Here is a 10,194-nt window from a genome sequence, read left to right as displayed (position 1 = left end):
GGCTGCACTCCAGGAGCTTAAAGGGCTCTTCCAGCTGAAACTATTCTATGATTCCATGACTCTATACCCCACTACACCTCCCCTCGCACTCCGGCCCCTCTCCTTTCCCTGCGGGGTTTCAGGGCTTTTTCAGTCTCCACGAATGTGGAGCTTTATTCAGGAATGGAACCAAACATAGGAAGAAAGGAGCACAGCGTCCCTTTCTGAACTGGCAAAGGTGCCCATCAGATGCCAGGCAGTGAATGCAATAAGTGCCCTGACATCCATTGTGATTTATGGCTCTAATTGTGGGTACACGGCATGTGCAGCCTCCAAGGGGCTCTCAGGCCTTGCCCCACGGCATAGACAGCCCCAGCCTGTGCCATATGGCCCCAGCCTCTGCAATTGTGATACATTAGATGAGTTCTACACAGCCTTGACAAGGAAATAGTCTCATAACTGCTGAGAGGAGGTCAGGCTGGGTTGATAATGAAGGGCTTTGCATTTCCAGCATCTCATTTGTCCTGTACATCTCAGGGGGAGAGGAGAAGGCTGAAGGGAGACATGAGCACTCTCTGACACTCCCTGACAGGAGGCTGCAGTGAGCTGGGGTCGGGCTCTGCTCCCAAGTGACAGGACAAGAGAAAACATTCTCAAGTTGCCCCAGGGAAGGTTTAACTGGAAACTGAGGAAGAACATTTTCCCTGAGAGGGGTGTGAGCCCCTGTGCCAGGCTGCCCAGGGAGCTGGGGGAGTGCCCAGCCATGGATGGATCCCAAAGCTGTGGAGCTGAGGTGCTGAGCGCCAGGGGTTAGTGCTGGGCTGGGCAGGGTGAGGGGAGGGCTGGGACTCCATGGGCTTCAAGAGCTTTTCCAACTGAAATGCATCTATGATTCTATGAAATAGCCTTTTGGAGAGGGACTCCCATGGAAAACATTCATCTGGACAGAGAGGCCACCAAAAGAAAGAAATACTAAAGACATGCTAGCAGAGCTTTTTAATTGAAAGGAAAGTAACTCCTCAGTGTTCTTCCATATGAGCTCTGTGGGTGAAGGCTGGGCATGGGAGTGTGGAGGTCTCACCTCCTCATCTTACCTGGATACCCTTGGAAGGCTAAAGGTCTGCTGCATGATGGGTGCTGTGGGAGCCTGTGGCCATGTCCCGCTCCTGCCATCGCTGTGAGCAAGGCACCATGGCAATGGCAGCTCCTGCTTGGAAGAGCTCCAGAAGTGGAACATATGACAGATGAAATCAGCAGCGGAAAGTGTATTTGGACGCGGGAGACATGCTCATCCTGCAGCAGAGTGAGATCTCTGTGGCTCACAGCCCTCCTGCCAGGGTTGCCTCATCTGAGTCACACACACACATGTTCACATTTCATGGCTTCAAATGGCATGTGTCTCCTCATCCTGACCCCAGACACAGGCCACGCTGCTTAAGGTTTGTATTCACCGCTCGCAGAATCACGTCAGCCCTTTGCTGGGAGCACACGTCTTCAGTTTAATACAAAAATGACAAGGCAGGGACAGAGACAGCAGGTACCACGTTCATACCAGCTACAGACACTGGGTAGGACTTTGCTAATCACTCACCAGTTTCAACCACGGAGAGAAAAATTCTCTGGCTTGTGTGGAGTGGTGAGCAGTGCGGGATCCCGGGCGAGTCCTGCTCACCCACCAAATTCTGTGTGTGGCTTGAATGGTGGTGCTGGGCTTGGGACACAGGGAGGCAAGGGCTGAGGGTATTCCTGGTGAGCTTGTACTTCAGTGCTGGGTTTTGCCTAGGCTCAAAATTCCTCTAAACTCTGCCTATGCTGTGGTCCCAGTGGTTGGCTGTTGAACCCTGAGCCTCAAACAGGCTGGGGAGCTGTGAGAAACACTGGCTTGGCTCACTCACTCCCCAGCATCCTGTACTGGGGCAGGCTGGATCAAAACTGCAAGGCAGGACCTCAAATGTCCCTGAAGGCTACAGCCCTGGCACGACTTTGCCCTGGCTCCACACCACGAGGGCTGAACGTGGAGGAGAGATTGGTGAGCGGAGGTGGCTGTGGTGCTGCCAGTGGGGATGCAGTGGGTGGCCAGGGGTCCCCATCTCCATGGGCAGTGCAGTGAGGGGCTGTCCTCCCCGGGATTTAGGTGTTTTGAAAGCCCCACACTTCCAAGAGCTGCACCTTGAAGTCCTCCTGGCAGAGCGGAGGATTGTCAAAGGTCTCGCAGTGCTCTGTGTGCCCCCAGAGCAGGTTGGCATCGAGGGACAGAGCTTGGCCACCTCCTCCACCTGCCAAAGCAAGCAAGACAGTCAGGAGCTGCTGTCCCCTCCTCACCTCCCAGGCAGGGGCACTGGCCCAGCCAACGAGGTCTGTCAGGATTGTGCCCAGCTCTCTGCTTTCTGTGTTTTGACCACAGCACAGAGCTGGAGTGGAGCCCTGAGCTGAGAAGGCATGCCAGAGCTCTCTGCAGGGCAGCCAGTGCCAGAGGTTGCCCTGGTAGCACAAGCTGAATTATTAAACTGCTTGCAGAGCTGGAGAACAAGGACAGCTCTTTGCATACCCGCAGCCAGGCTTGCCCTGATCCTGCTCCCGAGGGCTGGAAGGGCAGCAGAGGCAGCTGTCGGAGCTGCGAGCATTTGTGATTTGCTGTAGCTCTCTGCTGAACCCACCCTACAGTGCTGGGGCAAAAAGATTCAACCCTCATGCTCAAACTTGACCCAGCAGATGCAGTGTGGGCAGGCAGCTGGCCTGTCTGCTCCAGGGGACCATGCCTGGCCCTTCCTTGGGCTGATCCCCCATCAACATCTCCTGTCCTGAGCTGAGAGAAGGGCTGCGACAGGAGTTGCCAGCTCTATGAGTGCAAACCTTGCCAGGAGGTTTGGGCCATGGTGGTCCCCCTCAGCTGGCAGAGCCCCTCTGGGATGTTCCAAAGGAGCATCCTTCCCCTTGTGCAGCTTTGCACTCTCCTGTTCATTTGAGGAAGGGGAGGCTGACTTCATCTCCCCTGACGGTAAACTGATATCCTAAACCAGGACATCCTAAACCAGGAGATCCTTTGCCTCTACAGACAGATCAGACTTCTGTGTGTCCAGAGATGGGCAATGAAGCTGGGGAAGGGGCTGGAGCACAAGGGTGCTGGGGAGGGGCTGAGGGAATGGGGGTGTTGAGCCTGAGGGCAGACAGGAGCCTTCTCTGACACTCCCTGACAGGAGGCTGCAGTGAGCTGGGGGTCAATCTCTGCTCCGAAATAGTGAGTGACAGGACTAGAGGAAACAGGCCCAAGCTGCCCCAGGGGAGGCTGAGATTGGAGCTGAGGCAGAACTGTTTCCCTGAGAGGGGTGTCAGCCCCTGTGCCAGGCTGCCCAGGGAGCTGGGGCAGTGCCCAGCCCTGGAGGGATCCCAAAGCCGTGGGGCTGAGGTGCTGAGGGCCAGGGGTTAGTGCTGGGTTGGACAGGGTGAGGAGAGAGCTGGGACTGCAGCAGCTTCAAGGGCTTTTCTGACCCAAATGACTTTTACTCTGGACTGGAGCGTTCTCAGCCAAAGCAGTGGGGTGTGGGTGGGTGGGTGGGTGCCCACTGTTCAGTACCTACCAATAACGATCCCTTCCCGAGACCCAGACATGAACATGGAGGCTGTTTTAGAAGGCAGAAGGAAATGCCTGATGGCCAGGAACGGGGAGAGACGGCCCTTCCTCTGTGGCGTGGGCACGGTGAGATGGTTGGAGCTGGTGCTGTGGCTGTCTGGGGAGGAGCTGAGGACTGCAGGAGACGGCGACCGCGAGCGCTGGCGCGAGCGTGGCACAGTCTTGGCCAGCTCTGGCTTCTTGATGAACACCCACTCATACCTCTCTGCCTCAGGGTGCACCTGGAAAGCAGATCCATGGTGAGCCCTGTCCTTGAGGGCATCTCTCCATTGATGGGGAAGACTGTTCTGCCTGGTCAGCTGGGTCAGTGACCAAATGCTGTGAGCCAGGCCTGGCCCTGGGACAGGGAAGGGACATGGTGTCCTGGCAGTGCCAGGGCTGCTCTGGAGGTTGCTGTGGCTGTGAAGTTGGTTTTGCCTTTGCCAGGCTCAGCCAGAGATGGGAAAGCCTGCAGTGCCCCACTGCTGAGTGGCTGCTGGCTGGACACAGGTGGGAATCTGGACATTGCTCCCAGGGTCCCATGGACCATCTCAGCTTGTTCCTTCCACCAGGACGCTGGGGCTGATTTGGGAATGCTCCATCCAAGAGCTACCCTGAGCAAAGAGGGCAGAATCCCACCGTGCCCACGTTCTGCCCCACTCACATCCCAGGGGACACTCCTTGTCCCCCTGGGCTTATGACACATTGCCCCAGGGGCTGGAGGCAAGCGGCTCAGCCAAGGCAGGAGCTCATTTGCTGTTTGCTCTGCTCCAGCACAGCAATTTCTGTCTTTGCTGCCTCCTGCCAGAGCTCAGGGGCAGCAGCAGGGCCATGGTAAGGCAGTAGCTTGGTGTCACCATGCCCTGAGTTGTCCAAGGGGTAAAGGACAAAATAACAGGCAAACCTATAAGCATAAACCCAGAGGAAAACGTGACTTACAGTGAACACAAAACACTCTCCTGTCCCAAAAAAGCCCGACGTTGCCCCGCTCTTTTTCCTTTCGCTCCAGTCAGAGGAGAGAAATGCCCCACACACCTTTGGGAGAGAGCAGAGGGAGTGTCAGCAGGGAGATGGCTGGGAGCAGAGCCAGACCCAAACCACAGCCATCATACGGGCATGTGGCAGGGCAGGGCATCTGTGGGCTCCCCAGGGAGACAAATCCTGCCCCACCAGTTAAATCCTGCCCTGGCTTTTTCTGTAGTGTCCAGGGACAAGACAAGGGGTAATGCACAGAAGCTGGAACACAAGAGGTTCCACTTAAACACAGGGAGAAAGTCCTTTGGTGCTGAGGTGAGGGAGCCCTGGCCCAGGCTGCCCAGGGAGGGTGTGGAGGCTCCTTCTCAGGAGGTTTCCAACCCCATCTGGACACATTGCTGTGCCCCTGATGGAGGGGAACCTGCTTGAGCAGGGGGTTGGGCTGGATGAGCTCTGCAGGGCCCTTCTAACCCCCACCATTCTCTGATTCTATGATTCTTGCAAGTCACCATTGCTCTGGGAGCGAGCTCACTGAGCTTCAGTGCCCATGCTGGGGCTCTGGGCAATTTGGGGGTTGCTCTCTTGCAGCAGATGAGCTGACTGAGCACAGCCAGGCTTGGGGACAGGAGCTGTGTCTCACACCGTGGGATCAGTCCAGCTTCTGGCAATGGAAAGGAATAACTGTGGGTCTGAATGGGTTGTGTGATTGGTATTGCAACATCTGGATGGGGGACTGGGAGTTGTAGAAACACAGAATGGTGGGAGTTGGAAGGGGCCTCCTGAGCTCATACAGCCAAACCCCCTGCTAAAGCAGGTTCTCCTGCTTTAGAGTGGAGAGATAAGATACAGGCTTGTGAGTCACTCTCAGAATCCCTGGGAAGAGGCCTGGCTCAGGGATTTTTTTGTGCAGTTATTTGATGATTTTCTAATATTGTACAAGCTGTCCTCATTTCCCCTCCATTTCCCCTGTCTGGCTGCTCTTGCAGTCAGGGAGAGATCCTTGTATTTGATGCATTGAAAGCAATCTCTGGCTCAGGCAGAGCATCTACTGTCCAGAGAAGTCTGCTCAGCAAGGGCTATTTTTGCAGTAAGAGTATTGCTCATAGCCTCTCTCCATGTCATTGACTCCTCCTCTGTTTCCCCCCAGCCCCTGTCTGAGGTGGCCCATGATGCCAAGAGGTGCAGTTCTCTCTTGGCAGCTGGGATAGACCTTGGGGCAGGGAGAGAGAGGGACCACACAGCCCTGTGCCTGCCTGCTCTGGAGAGCTCAGTCCCACTGTCCTCCACCAGCACAGCCCCCTTCTCATCTTGGGAAGGACTTACCTCGCCCTCAGTTGTTTTGATGAGCAGCACTGTTGGTTCATAGCCTTCACAGCACGTGTAAAACCTGCAGAGATCATAGAATTGTTTTGGTTGGCAAAGCCCTTGGAGCTGCTGCAGTCCCAGCTCTCCCCTCACCCTGCCCAGCCCACCACTACCCCATGGCCCTCAGCACCTCAGCTCCACGGCTTTGGGATCGCTGCAGGGCTGGGCACTCCCCCAGCTCCCTGGGCAGCCTGGCACAGGGGCTGACACTCCTCTCAAGGAAAATGTTCTTCCTTGATTCTTCTTGAGTCAGTCCCCAGGAGACCTCAGATGTACCACACAGACACTACATGTTGCTTCTTTCCCCATCCCCATCCTCTACCCAGTTTTACACCTGGCCCATCTGACCTGACCTGCCTGTGCAAATGCTGCTTTACCTCTGCAGGCTGCACCCATCTTCTGAGTTGGAGAAGAGCAGCAGTGGGGGGAAGAGGGAGAAGCGCTCGGGGATCCAGGACCAGACGATGCGCATCTCCTGAGGTGTCACAATGCTGGAGCTGAAGCTCTGCATGTCCACAGCCAGGTGGAAGGACTGCCTGTGTGAGGGAGCACGTCTGTTACTGCCAAGCTGGGGTGCCCATCTGCTTTTAGTGGTACAGCCCCCATGCATCAGGGTTTCTCCTGCTTTTTGCATCGTGAGCTCTCTGTTAACACCACTGGCTCTAACTCTGCTGTGCCTCCTAACAGGGTCCCCCCTGCTGAGGGGCTGTGAGGCACAAAGCTGCAGGAGATACCTGAAGCACCTTCCATGTTGTATCTCCACTGCAATTCATCTTTTGCCTGCATAACCCTAAGAGCTGGCAAAGAGAGAGGCATCCTTACCTGCTCTGCACCATGCTTATGCCCCTCTCCATCAGTGCCTTCCTGTTGGCCATCTGGAGCAGCCAGATCTCCTTGCGGGAGAACAGCCGGATGCCAAAGGCTCTCTCTAGGAGTTTGTCGACAGTCACGTGCCTGGCAATGTTCTGCACAAAAGCCTGCAGGTCTGCCTTGATGTCAGTGCCCTCCAGCTCGCTGGGAGTGACTGAGAGCCTGTACTGCTTCAGCAGGGCCAGGCCGATGCGGTACAGCACCTTCTGCCCCTCCAGCAGGAAGGTGTCGAAGATGCGGATGGCGTAACTGAACGGCAGGTCATGGAAGAGCCACGACAACCATTCGGAGTAGACCTCAAAGACATTCTCAGAGGTGCTGGCTATAAGCCTGTGAGCTGCTGGGCAGTGCTTGTTGGCCAGATCCCCAAAAGTCATGCAGGAGGCCTGGTGAGCCACGAAGGACTGGTCGATGTAGCTGGTGTGGGGAGTGTTGCTGGCGATGAGGCGAGAGATGTTCTCGAAGCACTGAGCTTCGTCTTGGCTGTAGTGCAGCAGCAGAGCCACGAGGGAAGGCAGCACCGGGCTGTAGGTTATGTCAGGGAAAAGGTTGCCAATGCAGATGAGGATCTTCTTCAAGGCAGTGACTCCTTCCAGGTTGAGGCAGTAGGTGGGCATGGAGCATCCTTCCAGGAACTCGGGCAAAGGGTGGGAGCTCACGCTCAGCTTCCCAAAGAGCCGACCCGCCACGTCTCTGTAGACGTGAGCATCTGGGGTGACGAGGCGGCAGGAGACCTGCTGGATGAGCTGGTGGTACACCTGAGCTCTCAGATCTCGGCTGGTTGCCCAGTAGCCCTCCCTTGCCAGCTTCTTCAGCTCCTTTGGGGACCTGCTGAGGATGTCTTCAGGGATATCCACCTGCTGCTCCAGTTCTGGCATCCTGTCCCAGTCCACGAACTGTCCACAGCCCAGACAAGAGGTGTTGATGTCCCAAGTGTCATCCTCAGACGTGATCACGACGGTGACTGGAGATGAGCCAAATATCTCTGTAGGACAAAGAGCTTTTATTCAACAAGCTTCACCACCCCAGCTGGCAGCATCTCACCCTGGCTGATGGTGCTTTGAAGTCTCACAGAAACATCTTGTATTTCAGTACTTATGCTCCCCCTGCAAAGGGAAGGTTTTCAGGAGACTTTGCCTGGCTGGAGCTGCTCGCTTTGCCCTCGCTCACATCAGCTCAGGCCCTTGGTGAAATCTCTATGCAGGGCCTCAGGGAAGTCTGGGGCCTGGCACAACCTGTGGCTCAGGGTTGCTTCTCCATACCACGAAGGGCTTTGCACCCCTCAAAAAGCTCTTGACTTCCCAGGCTGTGACCAGCTGGGAATGAGGTGTAGAGGGCAGGGACACTGTCCCTGTCCCCGGGGGATGGCAGCTGTGCTACACCATTGAGGATGAGGAGGGACCTCATGGGTAACAGGGTTATGCTGAGGCCAAGAGGGACCATCTGCATCACGTACCCTCCCAAGAGGCCATGTCCTGTCTGGGTCTGGCAGCCCAGGACCAGGCTGCTGTGAGCCCAGATGGAACAGGCAAAGCTGGCCTCAGGTGTTTGTCCTCCCTCTTGCTGCCTCCTGCCAAAGTCCCCTGCAAAAGTCTCCCAATCTGTCCAACCATTCAAGTTCCAGAGAGAAGGTGAGAGGAGAAGGTGCTGCAGTGAGAGGGTCTCACCAAGGGTGCAGGGATGGTCTGTGGGGTGCCAAAGGGTCCCCATTTCCTACATATCCCCATGCACCTGGAGAGGCTCTGTCCAGGGGGTGGCATGCAGGGGCTGCCCAGCATCTGGGAAGCCCCTCGAAGACAGAAGGTCCCTGGGGGACCCTCGAGGTAGGTTCCCTCCGCCCCAGCACAGTGGCAGGGCCGTGCCAGCCTCCGTCCCTGTACTGAGAAGAGCAGAGTTTGAGCTCCTCCTAGAGAGAAGTGAGCGGCATTTTCCCTGGGGCTGCAGGAGAGCTCGGCTGCAAGTGCTGTGTGAGAAGCTGTCTCCACGTAGCTGAGTTCTGCTGGGTGCTGATTAATCGGCCAGGATAAAGTTGATTAGCATACACATTAATTCTGTGATCTATTTATCCTGGATGTGCTCAGTCAGGTTGGGCAGTCTAGAGTGGATTTGCACCGAGCCAGACCTGTCTGCTCCGGCCCCAGAGGTTCACAGGGGGACTGCTTGTGGCACATTGAGGGGATCTGGGCTGCTGCCAGGATGGGTCCAGCTCTGGCTCCTGTCCTCACGTCCACTTTGGCCCCTGTTCAAGTTCAGCAAAGCCAGCAGCTCTGGTTCAGTTCTGGGGAGGGAAAGGGCAGCAGCTACTGCCATGTGCTGACTCCCTGTGCTGAGGGCAGACTCAGACCCCGAGTGTGACCACATGGGCTTTGAGCCATAGAAACTGGGCTAAAACGAGCACCAGCATTGAAAGGGGGGTGATTCCACTGCCATAGTCCCCAACTTGTCCTCACAGTGGAGCACATCACGAGAGTATGCCCTGCCCCAAGTACAGAGGAGCATCACCCTGAGCCCACCTGATCACCCATGCCCCTGGGTGCTGGTGGGAGGCTCCAGCTCTGCCTGCCCCAGGACACACTGGCGCTGGTGGGAAATGGAAGGTGGGTCTGCTCCAGTCCCTCTCCTCCTCTGCATGCATCCCCAGCAGGAGCAGGGCCAGCGAGAGCCTCCTGCACCTTTCCCCAGCTCCCTCCTTCCCTCACTCACCTTTCCCAGCGCCGTGATCGTCGCCCTGGGCCGGCTCAGCCATGGGGGAGTTGGCGGCCACCCCTGTGGGGCTCTGGGGCAGCTCGAGCCCCACCTGCAGCATCTGCCTGTCCCCTGCACCCACCCACACTCCCCCTGGTCTCTGCCACCTGCCCTGACTTTTAAGGCGAGTGCTGACCCGCTGGCACAGGAGCTTTGTTTGGTGTAAACAGGGAGAGGGTAGAGCAGCTCCCACGCTGTGTCAGCCCTTTCCTGCCACAATTCCAACCAGGGCCGGGGAGGGGGATGTAAACAGCCCGTGGGGTGAGATAACCATCAAAGCAGCAACTCCAGCATCAAACTGAATCATTTCTTTTTGCCAAGGATAACCGTCATTTTCACACTCTGGGGTTCACTCCCTTTGTCACGGGGCAGGGAGGGTGCTGGGGGAGGGGAGGGGAGGGGGGGGGGGTGAGGTGAGGGAGGGCTGTGGCTGCCAAATTGCCCCACTGCTGCAATTGCCCGTCCTTGAACGAGGGAAACATCAACACAGCCCATGGGTTTGCAACCGCTTCCCGCTGGATGGACCCGGGAGAGCTGGAAAGAGAAACATGTGAGCAGCAAGGGCCAGAAACCAGCTGACGAGGGAGAGACTGAGGCCACGAGGACAACGTGGCAACGCCTCGAGTACGCCTTTCAGGGTGGGTGTGCTG

General features: G+C 56.7%; 1 protein-coding gene across 1 annotated transcript; it reads right to left on the bottom strand.

The window, feature by feature from the left end:
• Positions 1-2,109: 2,109 nt before the first annotated feature.
• On the bottom strand, positions 2,110-9,605 carry LOC104551423 (TBC1 domain family member 24). The gene is made up of 7 exons (XM_062010916.1): positions 9,503-9,605; positions 6,752-7,784; positions 6,307-6,465; positions 5,888-5,951; positions 4,529-4,624; positions 3,558-3,831; positions 2,110-2,255 (listed from the first exon to the last, which is right to left on the bottom strand). The coding sequence occupies exons 1-7, from the start codon at positions 9,603-9,605 to the stop codon at positions 2,110-2,112; spliced, it is 1,875 nt and encodes a 624-aa protein (XP_061866900.1).
• Between the last annotated feature and the right edge of the window lie 589 nt (positions 9,606-10,194).

Source organism: Colius striatus, chromosome 18 (assembly GCF_028858725.1).
Source record: "Colius striatus isolate bColStr4 chromosome 18, bColStr4.1.hap1, whole genome shotgun sequence".
NCBI classification, from domain to species: Eukaryota; Metazoa; Chordata; class Aves; order Coliiformes; family Coliidae; genus Colius; species Colius striatus.
This window is presented reverse-complemented; position numbering and strand designations above follow the sequence as displayed.